A 20234-nucleotide genomic window follows, 5' to 3' on the forward strand; every position below is an offset into this window, starting at 1 on the left:
CTATATTTCATATATCATTAGGCTTTTAAAAAAATAAAATTTTAAAAACATCTGTATGACTTACGGATCGTTTTGTACGCAGAGTAGGTGTCGGCAGGTTTTTCTACACAAACGTAAATTTCTTTGCGTACAGGTTCACACAGACAGGTTGAAGGAAAATCTATTGTTTTAAATTTAACACCATAAAAACCATAAGTAAAAGTAGTCAAAGTTTGGGTCTGTTTCAGCAGAATATTGACACTTAAAAGAAAAGAGAACCTGGTTGCAGACAAACAGTGGACTGCTGACAGATGTTAACAGTGTCATCTTAAACAGTCATCTCCTGGAACCTTAAGACACAAGTAGTTTTAGACAATTTTGTGAGATGTAACTGCTTCCACCAGTCCACACATTCATTATTCAGGCATATTTATTCTTAAAGTCTGTTAAGTACTAAAAATAAATAAATAAAATTTGGCAGAGGGATCAGATGGACATAAAGCCGATCTCCAAAACATCTTTTGGAAAGTGGTTAATGACATGGCACTGATAGCACCAGGCACTGTAAAGGTGACGTCCGGCAGAGATGAAAAAGAATATTCATATTCAGCAGCAAGGGGCAAACAGCTTCATAATAAAACACTTATTCAACCAATGTCACAAATCCTTTTCATAATACCACAATTCTCTCTGCAGGGTAAGTTTTTACACAAATCTACTTTCACTACCCCAGGTAAACACAAAACACAAGCTCGCCATCACTTCACAACCATCATTAGAAAGTCCAATGAACTCTTAAACATTCGCATAATAACAAAAGCCAAATTTGCTCCTTTGCATGCTGCTGAACAACAGAACTAATCAAAGTCAATTTTAGTCCAGGTTTTGTTTATTGGTGAACTTGGCTTGTAGTTGTCAACTAAAAATGTATTCATATTTAATCAGTTAATCACATAACTTTAGTGGATATTGATAAATACATTCATAAATTAAGCCTTTTTGTACTGTCAGGCCAGCAGAAAAGTTCCCTTTGGGTGCAGCTAGGGCAGTATGTAAATCTGGAACATCAAACTTCTCATCTGTTGTGCATTCGGCCATTTCAAAGCTTAAGTCCATCCAAGTCAGAAATTGAATGGCTTGAACTCCTGTGCTCATGCATAACTTCTAAAGCCAAATGAAATAGAAAAAGATAGAAAATCTCCGGAAAGGGGGAAACTGGCAGCTTAATCTACCTGGAGGTTTAAAGGCTGAGTCTGCTGACCCTAATACGAACCATCAGTCACTCTCCAGGTGAGGCTGAAGTAAACTAAGAAGGTCAAGCAAAATAATACCCAGATTTAAATTCATAACCCAATGACGTCCGTTTCTTAGTTGGTGAATTTTATCAAGCCACGTAACACCAGATTTTCTCTCCAAAATTTGACTTGGTCCACCACGTTGTTCTTAACCGATGCCAGAATGGCTAACTGAAAGGATCCGCACACTTCCCAGTAGGCTGCTACCTAAACTGGGCTCAATGTTAAAAAACACATTGCAGCCGAACATTGAAAAAGAAAGAAAGAGAGAAAATGTCGTGTTGATCTTTCCAGTCGAGCTGCTGTTCGGCCCCCAACGCTTCCATTTCACCATCACCCCTTCCTGTCTCGCTCTACACCACAGTTTGGTCCCAACATTCAGTCATTCATGCATTTCTTCTATTCATTAATTGACACTTTAGATTGTATCAGTGAAAAAAAAAAATGTTCGGGCTACACACCAGATAAACCGTGTGCTGACAGCTGCTTCATCCATATGTCAGCATTTAATTACAATTGGTTTTATTTTCATCTGACAGTAACATAACTGACAGACACCAAACTCTCTCATGATTCAGCAGGAAGGAGAAGGGTGTATTCAGATAGTTGTAATCTGCAAACTTCCCTATAAATCTTAAACATCGCACCTTTACTGTAATTAGCCTCAGTTAATAAACTGGATGAGTTGGGCGGTGGGTGAGAAATGAGCAAGGAGCAGCATGCGTTACAAAGAACCATCTTTAAATAAAATACAATGCATGCAACCAGCTGTTGCATCGGGGATAGTCATCATCTGCTTTTTGCACATTTTCACCTATCAATCTCCTGTCCATGCATTTGTATTTTTCTTTTTTAATAAATTACATCTTGAGGTTTTAAAGCCTTATGAGGGTGCATATACATACACACGAATCATTGTATTATGAATAATGAGAAAACTCAGAAGCTATACAGATTCTGAACATTCAGAATTAGAAAATAAATGTCACAATACATATTAAAGCTATTTTAACTTGCTGGAGGCTATATTCTATATTTATTATCTGTTAAATTAATGTCTGTGTGTTGTTTCGTCAGTAGCAGTTATTAAAATTTGTGTCGGCAAGAACCTTGGGTGCATAAAATTTTTGTTTGCACGTTTCTGGCATTATGGAGTCTTTATTATTAAGTCTATAATGCGCGCGTTTGCACAAACGTGCGTTTCTGTGTCTTCAGTAACTGGATACAATCATACAGTAACCATCACATCCGACTTTATTTCAATGGCTGCCTCTTGACATTTCAAAGACTGTAGCTGCAATAGATCAGGAGGGTGGGGAAGAAGGCTGAGGTATCTGAAGCATTAGCGTGTTCATCTCGTATCCCCCCCCCGCCCCCCCCCCCTTTTTTTTTTTTTTTTTACTGTCGACGTCACCGTATCAAGTAGGACGGATCCGGCAGTATCTCCCTCACTTGCGCTCTGACCAGCTGAGCGCATCGCCTTCAACACCAAGCGCTTGTTGGCGACGCACATGGAAACGCGCTGATACGGACACAGTGGGAGACTAAGCTTGGCTGCTCCCCCCCCTCATGATCATCTGTGCTAAGTTTACACGTTTTATTCAGAGGGAAGTGAACATTTGCTCTTTTCGTTTCTTCAGAGGACTTAACTTAAAATAAACCACGGTAAGACACGTTATTGGAGTTTTATCAGCGCTTAATACCCGGTGCCATAGATGTGGTAGCAGATAGATGCTGGAGATTTTTTTTTTTTTACATTAATATTGTGTCAGGTCTGAAAGTTTGACTTGCACTTTGTTAATTTAAAAGTCCCCAAAACGTTTCTAATAGGTGATTAAGGCGCCGCGTTTCAGGTCGGTGACCACGCGTTCTGGTGCGCACTCGTCTTCCCGTCATTTTTGGAGCCACCATCTCCAACTGAAAACAGGCATCTGTTTGCACAGCAGCGGTCAGAATATACTGTACCTGCTTTTGCACAGCAGTTTCCTCGAATCTGCATTTAGTTCAAACTTGCACAGATTGGTGTCGGAAGTTCTCAGTAGGGTCGATGAAAAAGCCAATTTTTAGAACGAGGCAATAGTTTTTTCCGCAGCGCAGCGACTTGTTCGTGGTTTCTGTGGTGGTTTTGTCCAAACTAATATGCATGTGTTCTAGTATCAGAGCAGAGCTCATTGTAATAGCTGGTCTTGGTCTTCGTAGGCAGGGGGATAAAGTGGGTGAGAGGAGTCGCGGGCAGTGAGGAGCTGGAAGTACCCTTTATGAATTTTTTAATGATTAAAATTACTCCTGGCGTGCATTAATAATGCGGAACATGGGCGTCAGTGTCGAGTGAGACTTAAGATGTCACGCACTGAAATATTACCAACTACATCTATAAATAAGCGCAAATTGCCCTTTTGTAGTTATTTAAATATGCATTTGCAAATACCCAAAGAATGCAAATTACAACATTTCTGCATCACAGGCTACTTTTGGGTACAATTAGGGATAAACTGATAAACTGATCACCCTGAGAAGTACTACAGCCACTACCTTAGTAACATCTGCACAGTGTTATCCCTGTGTCCCGGAGACTGTTATTACTATGACTCCCGTACTGTGCTAAAATATTGAGACGCTTTACTGGTGGTGGTGTTTTCTACCGTTGTTTCGATTGTAGCATTTAGTCCAAATGAAACCGAAGGGAAGCCTTTCTGGTCTGCAGTGCTGCTTGGTTAAGGACAGGTGAAAGTGATGTAGTGAGGAAGGTGTGAATTATGATCCTATGATCCCAAGCGAGTTTGTTTTGCAAAAGGTCAATCTGAACTCTCTTACCTATAGTATAATAATTTCCAAAAACATAAAAATGTCTTTTACGTGACACATATGGGGAACTGAACAGCTTGGTACTATATAGACCTGTAATCCGAAATTATATCAGTCAGAAGGAAACTTATCAAGACCAATCAATAAAGCTGCTTATTATCATCATCATCATCATCATGATGTAATCTCCTTCATCCCACTTTCACACTTATGCCAAACATGAATGATACATTTAGTCTGTACAATTATGAGGCACCATAGCTAATAGAGCAAACGAGCTGCTGGTGTGGTGATATTTGTGCTGTGTTCCAAAGTTTCATCATGGCAGGAATTGACATGGCAGAATTTTTGCATATACTCAAATTTTCTCTTAAAAAGGAAAAAGCCTCCAACACCAACCTGTATATTGTATGTTTGCATTAATATACATATTTTAGGGACAGAGACATGCGAGTAAAAGGAATGTGGTATCAGTGCATTGCCTTAACAGCACCAAATAAACACCAAAATCACCAATCAACAATCGGTTAAAAACATTGACAACTGCATATTTGAGCTTTTTCCATCAGTATCCTAGAACATACTGTACATAAACAACACTGGGTTTCTGCACCAATTGTTTTAACCAGTGTGAGAGAAATTGTAAAGCTCCATCAGAAAAATATGTGAAACATATATCCCATTTCTCACTCATCACACTGATCCAGAGGAGCACTGTGGACCCACCACATCCCTGGGGTACAGTGAAATCAGGTTAGCACTGTTCTTCCATTCACTGTCTGAGATGAGTGATGCATGAGTAGCATCATTTGTTTAGTCAAATTTACCTGTGTCTGCAAAACTCATTCATCTACTTGACGTCTTATATGCATAAGAAAGTCGAGTCTTTTGTTAAGGTCATTGTAGGTGTAGATCACCCCTTTCGTGATGAAAGATTTTCTATTAGATTTATTTTGTCCATCTGACCCCACAGACTGCGAGAAAGTAACAGAAAAACATAAAAAATTTGTTTCCACAGGATACAGCAAGTCGGTCTTTTCTTTCAGGGAACAATGACTGAAATCTCTAGAAAGGTGCGTCTTTTTAGCCATCATGAGCTCTACCTTAACCAATTGCAGCACGGCAGAAGTAAATCATTACCCATACACCTGATTTCTTGCAGGCCGTGATTACAGATCGACTTTTCTGTAACTGTATCTCCAATTAGCCACTTGTTTGCCCATTCACATTCTATTCAGCTCACTGACACAGAGAAAGCAGCAGTGAGCCCTACAGAGAGATTTTACCAAGTGTAAGATATATCACCGTGACATAGACCCAAATTCCAGAAAATATTTGGGGACATTTGTACAAGCATGAAAGAGGGGAGTAAAGCAGCTAAGAACAAGTGACCGGATGGAAATGTTTTAAAGCGCAAACAGCAGCAAAGCCCAGAGGGTCAATAAGTACTCTTCTGTATAAATGTTGCAACTGTCCTTAAGCAAAGCCACATGAGTATTATCCAATCATGATTATGCACAGTGAAAATGAGACACCACTCTAATTTCAGTGACAGACTCTTTCACAGCTGTTTGTTAGACATAATCCACAAACATTCACCAAATCCTTCATAACAGCTTTCAGGGGCAGAGATAGTATTTGCATTTTTTGGCCATTATGGTGTCTACTTATAAACAGTAGGTATTGTCCAATTTCTCTGGGTGTCTCAGTTTCCTGTGGAGGTGCAGGGGAGTCGGGCAGCACATGCTGTTTACAGGAACTACACAGAGCACTGTGAGCAGAAAATAGCCCAGGAGGCCAGTGTCACAGGTAATAAATTAGTTTCCTTCCATTTAAAGGTTGCCATTGTCCTGAAGCACTGCCACAATAATCAGCTACCAACTATGCAACGATTATAATGAGACATCAAAATCACAATTCAAAATACAGCTGCTTATCTGATGTTAATCTCTGTAATTATACAAGTGGATGCTGTCACACAATTCAAATTAAAACACTTGTGCATTTAGCCGTCAGAGATAAGGATGAATTAGCATTTCTGGGCCCATTTTATAGTCCACTTGTAACCAACATCAAGTTATTTTCCTTCTGTGGATGTGAATACAATCCTATGAAAACGAAAATAGCAAAAAGTAAACAGTAAATAACATTTTCTGATTGCTGGTAAAGACCTAACGTTAAATCATGGTCACATTACTGAATTGAGTTGTAGAGAAGAGTCCTTATTTTTATATTCTAGGAAAACAAAACATTGTAAAAGCTGCAACAGATCCACATGTGTTTGTTTCCATAAAATAACTACAACATTCACAAACAGAGATGTCAATGATTGATACAGATTTAATTCTTGTTCAAACTAATGATGCAGAAGATGAACTGTTGGAAAATTTACATAGCTTGTAGTAGTCCTGCCATTAATTGTGTTCAACATAAGCTGTATTCTCCAAATGCTTCCACCAGAGCTGACACAAATGTGATGAATTGCATAAATGACACCCACCTGCTTTGAGTATAAATGCATTTGGCAGAAATGTAAAACTGTTTCTAAGACTAAAGTTGGTGGAGGAGTATGATGCAAACATCTAACAGGAATATCTAGGTCCATATAGGCAATAATGAACTCGGCTTCATTCGTTATGATGAATTCTACATATTTTAAATATAAATGTATTTTAGATGTAAGAAATAGATGTAATTTACAGATTTTACTTCTAGTATTTAAAACTTCTGAGGGTATTTTATTATCATTGTTTCGGTTGTACTGATAATGCAACCACAAGGGGACACAAGCCAGTGTCTTCTTGTGCCAGTCCCAAGTCTGGATAAATGCAGAGGGTTGTGTCAGGACGGGGAGCCGACGTAAAACACAAGACAAATTAAACATGTGAATCCTGACTTCCACACCCAATCTGACTTTGTTACCGGATCGGTCGCGGCCCGGGTTAACAACCACCGCCAGCGGTAATGTTGACCTACAGGTTGCCGATCGAAATTGGGCTGCATTTCGTCAAAGGAGGAGATAAGGAAGGCGTGTCTGCAGAGAGAGAAGAGGAAAGCCAAGAGTGTAGGACTGACAGTAGGGACTCTGACAGGGAAGGCTAGAGAGTCTGTTGACACGACTCAGACAAGGAAGGTGGATATACTGTGTGTCCGGGAGACCAGGTGGAAAGGTAGCAAGGCTATAAGCGTCAGATAGGAAGAGAAATGGAGTAGGGGTTATCCTGAAAGAGGAGTTTGTGAGGAATGTTCTAGAGGTGAAGAGAGTATCAGACAGGGTGATGAGTCTGAAGCTGGAAACTGAAGGCGTGATGTTCAGTGTTGTTAGTGGTTCTGCCCTACAGGTAGGATGCGAGTTAGAAGAGAAGGAGAAATTCTGGAGTGAGTAACATGAAATGATGCAGAGCATCTCCAGAGGTGAGAGAGCGGTGATTGCTGCAGATTTCAATGGACATGTAGGTGAAAGGAACAGAGGTGATGAGAATGTGATGGGCAGGTTTTGTCTTCAGGACAGGAATGCAGAAGGACAGATGGTGGTAGACTTTGCAAAGAGGATGGAAATGGCTGTAGTGATCACTTTCTTCCAGAAGAGGCAGGAACATAGGGTAACGTTGAGAGTGGACGTAGAAGCGCTCAGGTGGATTACGTCTTGTGTAGATGTTGTAATATGAAAGAGATCAGTGACCATGAAGAAGTGGGACACAGAATACTGAAGACAGACAGGGAGATGCAGCGTAAGGTGAAGGTAGAGGTGGCAAAGGCCAAACAAAGCATATGAGGACTTGTATGCTAGGCTGGACACTGAGGAGGGAGAGGTGGATTGGAACTATGATGCTTGCAGATGACATGTCAGGAAGCAGGTAGAGGAAAAGCTAGAGAGGTGGAGGTCTTCTCTGGAAAGCAGAGGAATGAAGGTCGGTGAGTCGATCTGTTTTAAGTATTGTTTCTGTAAATTAATGTGGAAAGACACCTGTCTGGGATTAAAGGCAGAGATGCCCATGCTTTGACCTGCTTTCTGCTCTTACTGATTGGACCCCAAAAGTCCAGGTTCAGATTTGCAGCTCAGCTGTTAATCTTAGTGGCTAATTTATTGGGAGCAGCTAGATACAAATTCTCTCAATTTCACATTGACTTGTTAGTAATTATTCATAACCCTGTGCTTTGATTTGTTTTATTACCTAGAGACTAGGTCAACTTTTGATTAATAAATGTGTGCAAACATACTTAATGTTAACACTAGGAGCAGCAGCCGCTGCCACATGTTTGTTTGGTTTGGTACAGTAGGTGCTCACAGCTACTTACGGCATAGCAGGTTCTCTTCTTCAACAACTCAAGGTTGGTCTCGATCGTTGGTCACTTGTTTATGAATCAATCTCTTAAGCAATAAATAATATACAGATTCCACCTGGTGTCTGCAGGTTCCTATTTGCACTACCTGAGCTGGGTTGGATTGTTCTGAAGTTCCCATTTTTAGTTGCAGCAGATTTTAAGTCGAAAATGTTCTATAAACCACAACGTACTAAAAATGTCCCCAACTAGCTGCGCAAGAATTTAGAAGGTAAACAGATATGTCCATGAAATTCTTAAATTCCTCCAAACTTTCATGCCCTTTCAACACTTTCCCATTCAAAGACGCTGTAGTAAACCTAAGCTAAATCCCCACGTGCTCATCTTTCACTTTCCAGGTTTAAAATGAATATAGGGCTGGAGAACAACTTGACTCAAATCTATGACAACTGGACTTTCTACAACTCCACAGTGGAGTCCGACATACCAAGGAACAACGTCACTTATGTTGGATTTTACCTGCATCAACCATCAACAGCAGCCATCTTCATCGTGTCCTACCTGCTGATCTTCCTCGTGTGCATGGTCGGGAATGGAGTGGTGTGCTTCATAGTCCTGAGGAGCAAAAATATGCGGACTGTCACCAACTTGTTCATTCTAAATCTTGCTGTGAGTGACCTGTTGGTTGGGATTTTCTGTATGCCCACAACACTTCTTGACAACATAATTACAGGTGAGCAATTAAGTCATTTGACTCTCATTTGTTTTTTTGATTTGATATTTTGTGTCAAAGGTAAGAATGTTTAGATCAGAGCCATTCAAAGATACAATACAACGCCAAGAACAAGTTTTTAAACACCTACACACTTTAGTATTTCTATTTTATATTGCTTCTATTTAATCAAATAGAAAAACAACTCATTTTAAGCATATTTGAGCACAGAATAATAGTTAAATTAGATTTGCACTTTACTTTCTTAAAAAACTTCCCTTTGCAGCAATAACTGGCTGATTAGTGGTCAGTTTTTGCAGATATTAAAAGGTGTGATTTCCTTTTAGACCTTTTTCCTAAAGGTCTGCCATGATGCTTAGTCTTCGGTCGAGCTTCTCCAACACTAGTTCTCCCACACTAATTTCATTCCAACAGATATTTTCTTCTCCAAATAATCCTAAGACAAGTGGGAAAAGTGCCTGGTGTCTTTGGCTGGGTGCAAAGTGAAGTTATTTTGAATTTGTTGTTGCCCAGAAGCCAGTTGAATGCTTCTTCACTATGGACTGGTAGCCGTGCTGATTAACGATGCCTTGCACACAATGGAGATCACCCACTCTCCCATTGTCAAAGCGTCCAACACCTCAAACTTTGACACATTAGTCCTCAAGACATTGCTCCAGTCAACTAAAGTCCACTGTTGGTTCATCTTGGCCCACTACCACCTTTTCTTACGATTTGCCAACTTTAGTTTTTCTTGACTACTCTGCCCATGAGGCCAGGTGACGAGTCACCTACACACAGTGTCTGTGTGCAGAGCAGTGATGCATCTGTTTTTCATCTGTGATGAATCTGGTTTTGTTTGGCCACTTGTAGTTCTAAATTACACTGGAAATGACAGGTCACTGACTATGGAGGAAGATTAACTCATCAGATTTACTGGACAACTTACTCTAATAAGTTTTAACACCTAGGTGGGGAAGCAAGATCAATTTAAGAGCATCCACACTTAAATCTCTGGAGAAACGGATCATTTGAATGCTACAGATTTGGCAGGCAGTTAGTGCTGAAAGTAAAGTTTAACATGCAATTTTAATTTGACCATTATTTTGTCTAATATGCTTAAAATGAATTGTGCTTTTTTTGTGTGTGTTTTGTGATCAATTTACAGCCATTTGACTGAACACAACCAACAAAAGATAGCAGAAATACAAAAGTGTGTAGGTGTTTCCAAAAGAATTCTTAGAGTACAACAGACCTGGAAATGCAGTTGGGCAGATTAACTGCAAGTGTTTATTAACCTTGACCCATAATCCCTATCCCATATATTTTTACATTAATTGTGACGATTCCTTTGTTTTTCAGTTTAGACTTGCATTTTTATGGACTACCAAGATGTGTGGGGGCCTCCCACAAAGATGAAACACAATTATTAAGTAACATTGGTGGTTATTCAAACACTCAAATATCCTGCAAAAACTGTAACTACCCTCTCAAAAGGATGCTCACAAGTCATTCTGGAAGGCAATAAAAAAGAAAATCTTTTTGTCTGTTTGACAGATTTGAAGTTGATAGTGCCAGGAAAGGAAAGTATGGCTTTAAAAAATAATAATAATTAGCAGTTAGTAGCAATATGGTCTGTACTTGCCAAGATATCTTCTGTGCCAAAATGATAAAAATACTGCCAAATGTTAACCATGTTTCCAGAACCAATAACAATGTCTTAGGATCTCTTTCTTTAATAAGAAGAATGGTAAAGCTTACCTTTTAGATAACTAGGTCTGTCAGGGCTAACATCATACCACATTAAAACAAGTTGTTACCAGTAATTCTTTGACGCCGTTAACACGTGTTCTGTTGGGGGGGAATTAGAGGTGAAATCCTGATCAAGTGAAGTTGCATATGTGATACCTACTGTATCATTCAGTTTCTCCACTGTCTCTCTTTATTTCAAGCTGCATCTCCCTGTACTGTGTGCACCGAGTTATCGTCCTCCAAAATATAACGCGGGCTTTTTAACCGTTCACGTCTGCTGCCCAGACAAAGATTTGGCTAAAGATTTTAAAGATCTGTTGGACTCACATAACCTCTCACAGCTTGTGCACGAGCCGACCCATTTAGATGGACATACTCTGGACTTTGTGATCACTAGTGGTATTCTCATCTGTTAGTGTGTTCCTGTGTCATGCTGGTATCTCGGATCATTTCCCTGTGTTATTTGATATTACCGGACGTGCTGCACCTCATACACCCCCCACTTCAATCTGCTGCAAATGTATCATCACCGCTTCCACTGTAGGAGAATTTTCAGCCGAGTTTATAAAGTCCAAAATGAATTGCCAGGACATGAAAGCTGAATGAGATCTTTAACAACTTTAGCTGCCGTATCCTGGACAATGTTGCACCCTATAAGGTGAAATATCTTTGTTAAATGATAACACACGTGCTTTGAGAAGTTGAGGATTGGGCTGCAGGTGTCGCTCTACCTAAGGGATTGTCTTTCTAGTTACCAAGCTGCTGGTAAAAATGCAAAAATCATTGTACTTATCTAGCAAACATACTTTGTAATAACCAGAGCAAACCAAGATTTCTCTATACTTTGGATGGACTATTGTAAATCCCGATCCTTCTCCACTAGCTGAGGCCACTGCTGAAACTTGCGGGCAATTTCTACAATATTTTGATGACAAAGTTGCGTCCTTAAGACCAATCTTATCTGCTTCTTCCATTGGCCTGCCTGTGGAGCCTCTGGGCTCTGTTGCACTGCGTTTACCCCAGTGTCTTTGCTACCTCTAGAGGAAGATATCTGCAGGCTGAAAGCTCCTGGATGCTAACCATATCTATCAACTCTTGCCTCAGCTCAGGGGATTTTTTATTTTTTTTAATACTTATGTTGATAAATATCATTTCACTTTAGAAAAATATATCAAAGGCAAGAGTTTTTCGGGTTGTTTTCACTTTTGATAACAATAGCAATCCTGAGCTGTACTCGAAATAATAAATTTTCACTAATGGTTGTCAGTTTATTAGCTTCACCATTAATACCACGTGCCTGCTCGTAAGTTGGTGAGAATATTAAAACTTGCCCCGTTACAGAAATTCTGAGTAGATAAATTCACAATAACCCTTCTAAAAATTCCTGACAGAAAACAATGCATTTTAAAAGTAATTTAAAAATACTTTGTATTTCAGCTGAAACAGTAAAAAAGGGAAGAAGCTGAAGTGGTAATGTGGATTAATCAGCAAGCATTTTGAATCAGGTATGATGTAGCCACTGAAAGTGTCGTGGCTTTTGTGTGCGATGTGTCTGCCCTACTGGTGGGATTCCATCAGCAATGCAGTGTATTTAATTCAGGAAAATGCTCATTAAGTCATTTAAAGGTGCAGTGTGGTTCCCAATTTGCCAACTGAAGTGAAAGATGATCAATTTAAGGAAAGTTAAGTAAAGAAAAAGGGGGAATGTCTGTATCATCACCATTAATATACTGGTTCCACCAGTAGTATGAATCCAGATAGAAAGAACTAGAATCTGGACGACAGGCCAAAGTACCAGATAATGGTCTCGCAACCCATTTGGAGGAAAATAAGAAACCCATGGGTTGACTGCACACAGAAAATACGTCACAAAATAGTTAAATTAAGCAGAATCCATGACATGCTGGAATCTTTAAGATGGTGTGCCTACGATTTTATCCCCAACGGAGGAGAAAGTTTGAATCGTGGATAAAAGCAGCCCTCACAACTGAGCGCCTTTTCAAAAGAAAGAAGATGAAGAAAGATTGAAAAGAAGCTATATTAAGTTAACAAAAAACATTTGATAACCAATTCAGTTGTGAGCTCAAAAGGAACTTCAGGGTTTTTAACTGTAAACATTAGATTATTCAAATTACCACCCTTCTTTCTAGGAGGAAACCTCAAGATTAAATGGGATGATTCTTTCCTTGGAACATGCAAATAAGGAACTGTCATACTTTCCTCAGAGGGGAGACAAAAAAGGACAAACAAAAAAAAAACACATCAACCAGACAACCACCACCACCATCGCAAAAAAGGAAATATGCTGTTAATAGAAATTCTACTGGAGGCCTAATGGTCAGCACAGTGCTTTTCAAATTAGAGCAGAGTAGGAGTAGAAGAGAGCGATGCGAAGAAGAAAAGGTTCAAGCAAAACAGGCTGGAGTTTGCAAAAGGGCAAATTAAAGATTGGCTGGTGTCAAGGAGATGAAAACTAAACTCTATAAGCGACTAAACTCAATCTGCTGTAACACAAACCTCTGTCAATCAGATAAAATGTCTTAGATCATCATCAGTCTGCAAGCATCCCTAACAGGAAGTCTGATGACGGCTTCATCCTGTAATAAAGTCAGTGGCTGGGAGTGGGAAGCTCCAACGCCGATGAAATTTGACCAGGCATGGAATCAAATTAACAAAGCAGTGATGCCAAATACATAGTAGTTTTTGGAGATTCTCTAGAGAGGTTCATCAGTAATGTGTGTGTGTGTTTGTGGTATATTAATCCCTCCAAGCAACTAGATTTGAAGACTTTTGCACAGCAGAGCTTGCATTTGGCATTTCTCAGCCTCCGCCAAACTGCATATGGGTAAACGTATTCGATCAGATCCAACGCCCAATACAGGTATCTGCATCAGGACATCCCTAATTTTTATTTCATTTGTATATAATTCACATTTCCTAACACCAGGAGATTGCAAACAGTCGGGTAGAGAAAAAAGTTCAATAGATCAGCAACTATCATTTGGGTTCTACCACAGTGTTGTATGCAATACAAAACAGTTTACTCTGCTTTGGTGCAGAACATCAGAACCTTTCTTTTCAGTCTTTAGCAGTAATTTTTGCAGACATCCCACCTCTCTTAGAAGTTCCAGCAGTCTTCTGTATAGTAATATACAATATAATATACATTATTGAATTTTTCCTCTCTGCCAGTTGTATGTGGCTCTATTTGGCTTGGTAAATAGCTTTTTCTTTAACCAACACAGCAGCTCTGATATCAGCACCATACATGTGAGTCAATAAGGGACAGTACAGAGTGTGAGTCACCCCAATTTCTGTGGTAAGACATAAATTGCAAGGTTGCACAGAATTCACACGGATTGGTTAAATTTGCATTAATCGTTGCAGCTTCAACAATGCAAAATCCTAGAGACAATGGTTTATGCTTTAACTGACTGTGTGGCCTGAAAAACAATCAAAACAGTTTGTTGGTCAAAAAGAACAGTACTATATAGCAGCACATAGCAATATAGAGATGGAACATTCAAGACGATGCATATTAGGCATCCGAGTGTCAAGACAAGACAACTAGCAATCCCACATTGTCCCTCACAGAAAGCTTTCATCTAATGCACCATTCGAACATTCTGTCAGTCACATCAAGGTTTACTGGCCTCTTGCAGTTTGTGAGCAGCATTAAATAAGCATAACAAGTAGGAGATGAAGGCAATAATGTCACTCAAAAGTTTTTTCTCATCTTTTCAACTTCAACTGCTCAAAATGTATTTGCTTTTTAATAAAGATATTGTAGATATTGGCACTGGATGTCTTGCTGCAAAACGGAATAATAATGAGTTTTATTAATATAGTTGCGACTTTGGTATTTGAAAGCTTTAGCATTTTTGTGGATAGAAACAACAACAACTTAATATTTTGTTGTAGACACTCTACGCAACCACAAGTTGTCTGCTTTACATAAACCAAGAATCAATACATGAGTGCAAAAGCAGATATTTAACAGATATTGGACCATCTCTTTGGGCTGTGGTACCTGACATGCATCATTCAGAGCCTCATAAAGCCATGGATGGCTTGCTCTCCTGCAATATAACAAAATATTTGAAAAGGTTTTGCATTTTAATATAAAACAGACAACAGGAACAAAGGTCTGTGTTCCTTAAAAAGAGAAAGCTAGAAGAAGTTAAAGTGACTCCAGTTCATTGTTACTTTTTAGTGCATGAATCCTCCCAACTGAAAGAACAACCATCAGGACCGTTGACGCGTCCACCTCTATGAGGCTTCAAAACTCAGCAATGAGCACGGTTAATCTGAATTTAAAGAAAATGCAGATGGGGGAGGTGTAAAGTCTGGACAGTACAAGCAACCAAGGTAATACTGCAGGCTTCAAGCAAGCACAAGACCTGTAGCAAATGCAAAGTTCTCTAATGACAAAAATTGCGCATATTTCCTCACAAATAATAAGCACAAATACTTTTTACTTTGTATTGCATGCTTACTGTTACAAGAATTAGGTTTAAAGCTCAGGAAGAAGTAAACCTGATGGTATTAGACAAAGAACAACCCTTTTCACAAATGAATAGTACTACAATTTTACATCCAGGTGTAAAATTGTCTCTGGTTTAGCTTCTCTCTCACTCATACAATAAGTAACCACTGCTACAAACTCAGTCGAACCCTTATTAAGTATAGTCTGCAGGATCGTTACTTTGATTGAGCCACAGTAAGGCGCCAACACCGTGTGCCCCTCTACTACTAGGCACCACCAGCAGTGATTACAGTATTGTTTTGGAAGGTAAGGTTCATTCTGAACTATCTGGATCTGTTCTCCCGGTGGTAAAGAAGTTAAAATGTTTCCTTGTTGTCGACAGGATGGCCTTTCGGAAGCCTGGTCTGCAAAATGAGCGGGATGGTGCAAGGGATCTCTGTGTCAGCATCGGTCTTCACTTTGGTGGCTATTGCAGTTGACAGGTAAATTGTGTGTATCTATTACTTTTACTTAAATCATGAATGATTTATTTATTCAGTGCCATCACTGGCTCATTTGAGTAGATTTTTTTTTTTTTTTTTTTTTTACATTAATATAGTAAAACTGTTGGCCTGATGTTACAAGCATAAAATCATAATTTTACTAAAACATGGAAAAAAGTCATTACAATCAGATTGTTAAAAACACAGAAAAGCTTAATAAAAATATACACCAACTCCAGTTTGATGGTGAAATCATCATGCAGAGACGTTGTGATTGACAGGTAAAGCAAAACTCCGCCTAAGCAATCTACATTTGCCACCTGACAAGGTGATGTCAGAACCGCACAGCTGGATCCCCTATGGTTCAGCTGAGCTGAGTAGCTACTCATACACTTTATGGCTTGAAGTTTAAAACTTTAAAATTGTCTCAGCTTCATAATAATGTATCTCTGAATTGCTTTCATATGTACAATTCTGCACTGTGCTTAATACTTTTGCGTGAATTTGGTGTCAGATCAGTGGACACTTAGAGTGTGTCAGTGGATTCAGTTTAGTTTCATCCCATTAACATCGTCGTACAGCAATTTTTCATGTACTATTATATTAGTTGTGAGGCTCAAAAACTCACATGGTGCATTTCCTTCTTCATTGTCCTTGGACTACTACTATTACAAGCATAACCTTTTAATTTAGCTGTAATGTTTGATGACATAGCATTTAATAGTCTGGCTCCTGAGCTTCCTGCTTTTGAAGTTATATTCAGTAACACCAACTGCTGTCCACTGGCGTTTTACATATTTTGTATTTATAAAAGAGTTTTTATTATAGCTGGATAAGAGAAATGGGACTAGGGTTCTGCAACGTTAACATGTCTGGATGGTAATTATTTTCTTTCGAACGATCCTACTGAGTTGCCTCGTCACTTTTCGTTGACAAGCAAACAGTCGGTTGTTAGTTTTTCTTAATCACAAAAAAAAATTGGAGGAAGCTGCAGATTCTTACAGTGGAGATTTGCTGCCAACATTAAAGCCCAGGATTGACACGCATTAAGTGGAAGTAACGGTTGTTATAGAGGACAATGAGTAGACAGACAGCTCTTCACGCTGCAAACATGACAGCTGGTGTTTTATCATCACCCAGTCCTCAGACAGTACATGTGCAGTGACGTTACTCTGTCATTCTTTCAAAATGACTGGAGGCTTCTGAAGTGGACAGATGGTTTTTGACAGGCTTGGACATTTAAAAAGTCAGTGTCACCTTATATTAATCAGCCACATTATTAGAATTAGATTAGAATGGATGTGGCTAATAAAGAGCTTGTGTTTCCTGCTGGCCTTATTATTAATGTACATATAAGCTAGATGAAGGAGCAGTGTATAAGAAAGCTATAGAAAATACTGAATATTACATAGGCAAACTCCCTTTTAAAATCTTAGCATATACTAACTAGGTTATAACTTCTCAGCTTCTACTTGAAACGGCCAGAATGGTGATACTCCACTATGTGTTTATTATTACTGTCAGGGAGGGGTCACATAATGTTAGGCAGTTATGATCTTTATTTAAGGAGGAAAAACATCATTGAGATTAAAAATCTCTTTTTCAAAAGTGTGCAACATTTCAAAGTAACCGCCCCATTTAAGCCCAAATTCGGCAAGTCCAGTGCGCCACCAAGAGGTTTGGCCAAGTTCAGATCATCACTGATCCACCCGGCGGATCAAAACCACACTCCAACCTAATTCACTTGAGGGCGGCGGTAACCGGGCGGGTCTGAGTTCATTACATTTTGCACTGGGTTGACATTCAGCAGAGAGTCTGTAAGGGACATGTCCCCCATCTGACCAGACTCAAGCATGATTCATGCAACAGTTTTAGGCTGCTCCATCTTTAGATGCACTTACATTGGGTCTCATTTTAAAGGCAAAGCCACAAAGCCCGTTAGTCACTCCAACAACAGCGTGTCAGTTATCAGAGAAGAGAGGTCACCCAGACACTTCACTTGAACATGGCTGCCAGCCTCACACACTGCTGCTGAGGGGACTGTCACAGACTACAGGAATTCACTTCTAAAATATGGCACATTATATGTTCAGATATCACCTCTCCCTCCCCCAGAGCGAGAGAGAGAGAGAGAGAGTCGACATCTGTGCTAATTTATCGACCATTTAATGTTAATTTTTTTGATTTTTGGACTGTCAAGTGTTCCAGCAGCTACTAATTACCACTGAACAAAAACAGCATATTTTTGCTGCGGCCTTCTATGAACCTTTGTGGAAAGTGGCATCGTCACTGAATTATTGTAACTCATTAAAACAAAACAATGCATCACGTTTAAAGTAATAAGGCAAGCCGGGATAATTCTGCCCTCATTGTTTTGAAAATTCTGGACCAAATCGCTCATTAGTTTACCACAGACTAAGAGAAGCAGCCAAATTCAGTTTTTCATTTTGTTGGTTCTTTAAACATTGTCCCGTACATCTTACTTTTTGCTTGTGCACCCTCCCACAACCGAGCTTATCAGATTACAGCATAGATTTGTCTCCTTCTGAGTTACAATAATTTAAATATCATTGAAGTACAACTGTCGATAAATACCGCTGGTAATTCAGGTTTACAACCACCTCCCCTTATCCTGTCTTTTGAATTTTCTTTGCAGATTTCGATGCATTGTCTACCCATTCAAGCAAAAGTTGACCATATCCACAGCCACCTTGATAATAGTCATTATCTGGGTTCTGGCCATATCCATCATGTGTCCCTCTGGGGTGATGCTACAAGTGACTAAGAAGCAGAGCATTCGGGTGTTGCTGGGCTATGACAACAAAACAAGCCCTTTTTATTGGTGCAGAGAAAACTGGCCAAACCAGGGGATGAGAAAGATCTATACAACTGTCCTGTTTGCCAATATCTACCTTGCCCCTCTTTCACTCATAGTGATCATGTACGCCCGGATCGGTATCACGCTTTTCAAAACAGCTGTTCCCACAGGAGGAAAGCCCGGTCACGACAACCGCCACACTGTGTCAAAGAAAAAGCAAAGGGTGATTAAAATGCTCCTAATCGTTGCTTTGCTTTTCATCATTTCCTGGCTGCCTCTGTGGACTCTCATGATGCTGAGTGACTATGCCAGCCTGACTGAGCAGCAGTACAGGATCATCAACATTTACATTTATCCCTTTGCCCACTGGCTAGCTTTCTTTAACAGCAGTGTCAACCCCATCATATATGGGTTCTTCAATGAAAATTTTCGCAGAGGATTTCAAGCTGTGTTTCAGTTCAGCTTGTGCACAGTGGACGGACATCGGAGGAAAACCTACTCGCACAGGCTGCAGGGAAACTCTGTGCTCCCAGCTAATAATGCACAAAGCTCCCTGGAGCCCATTTCTCTTAACAGCCTGGATAAGAACACCACCAGGAGACTCAATCATGTCACTGAACAGGATTTGGTCATGGAGGATCTGGAAAAGGCATCTTGCAGTAGTGGGGGTGTGACAGCCGTGTCTATTTGAGAAGACAGACATTCTTCAAGGTGACAAGCAAAGGTGTTAATGTTTTAAGAAAATTGACACTAGTTGCATTCTCTTCGGGGCCTATATGTATTCAGCTAAATTTCAATATTACCAAAAAAATAGGAAATAAAAAACAACAAAAAATAAAACGCTTGTCAGCCATAATCGTAATCATAATATGCATCACTATAAAACAATTTCAGCAAGCTACACCTCAACATTTGCCACTGACATAAATATCTGTCTTATAGTGCCATCGAAAGGACCAATCTAAAAAGAAAAACTAATTTTAGTTATTAATCTTTGCTTGCCACCTTTTAAAAAAGGCACATGATGTCACACATACATTAGGTTTAAAAAGCACCTTGTCCTGTTGGGTCTGTAGTTAACAAAAGGAAAACAAAGTATTGTTGTCCAATCCAATGCATAACTAACTGAACTGATGGCAGGATGTTGTACTGTTCCAGTAAATGACCTAATGAAAGCTGTGTATATAAATGTATAAAGATTCATAAAACAATTATTTATTGTGATGTTTGCAGAGCAGATCACAGACATCACAGGTTTCCTAATTTAATGACCTTTTAGATATATTAGATAGTATTACCCAGCATGTCTTCAGTGCAACTCAGAATAAAAAGTACCTTGAAAAGGAAAACCTCTGACCTGCAGCACAAGGACATGTCAGTTAATCCATGGAACAGATTTTTAAAGTGCTGTACAAGGCTAAATTAGTAAAAGTGCTGTAAAAGTCAATGGACTCATAGCTAATCAAAAACAGCAAAGCAACAGAAGGAAAAGTAAGTATCAGGTGTGAGATCGCATATATATTGTACTGCATAGCAGAATAGAAATACAAAGACTGAATTGTGGGTGTAAAACTAAGACCAAAACACTAGTTGGGTGCTAATACGAGTACAATTATGTCAA

General features: G+C 39.4%; 1 protein-coding gene across 1 annotated transcript; it reads left to right on the forward strand.

Annotated features, from left to right (window-relative positions):
* The first annotated feature begins 2728 nt into the window (after positions 1 to 2728).
* On the forward strand, positions 2729 to 19664 carry npffr2a (neuropeptide FF receptor 2a). Its single transcript, XM_067520882.1, has 4 exons — positions 2729 to 2939; positions 8762 to 9096; positions 15696 to 15795; positions 18452 to 19664. Exons 2-4 carry the CDS (start codon positions 8769 to 8771, stop codon positions 19302 to 19304), a joined length of 1281 nt encoding a protein of 426 aa, XP_067376983.1. The 5' UTR covers positions 2729 to 2939; positions 8762 to 8768; the 3' UTR covers positions 19305 to 19664.
* The last annotated feature ends 570 nt before the right edge of the window (positions 19665 to 20234 follow it).

Source organism: Channa argus, chromosome 11 (genome assembly GCF_033026475.1).
Source record: "Channa argus isolate prfri chromosome 11, Channa argus male v1.0, whole genome shotgun sequence".
Lineage (NCBI taxonomy): Eukaryota > Metazoa > Chordata > Actinopteri > Anabantiformes > Channidae > Channa > Channa argus.

Coding starts and splice junctions, on each gene's coding strand:
- npffr2a (XM_067520882.1), top strand. CDS start 8,769: ATGAATATAGGGCTGGAGAACAACTTGACTCAAATCTATGACAACTGG. Junction 9,097..15,695: donor TCTTGACAACATAATTACAG/GTGAGCAATTAA, acceptor TGTTGTCGACAG/GATGGCCTTTCGGAAGCCTG. Junction 15,796..18,451: donor GTGGCTATTGCAGTTGACAG/GTAAATTGTGTG, acceptor TTTTCTTTGCAG/ATTTCGATGCATTGTCTACC.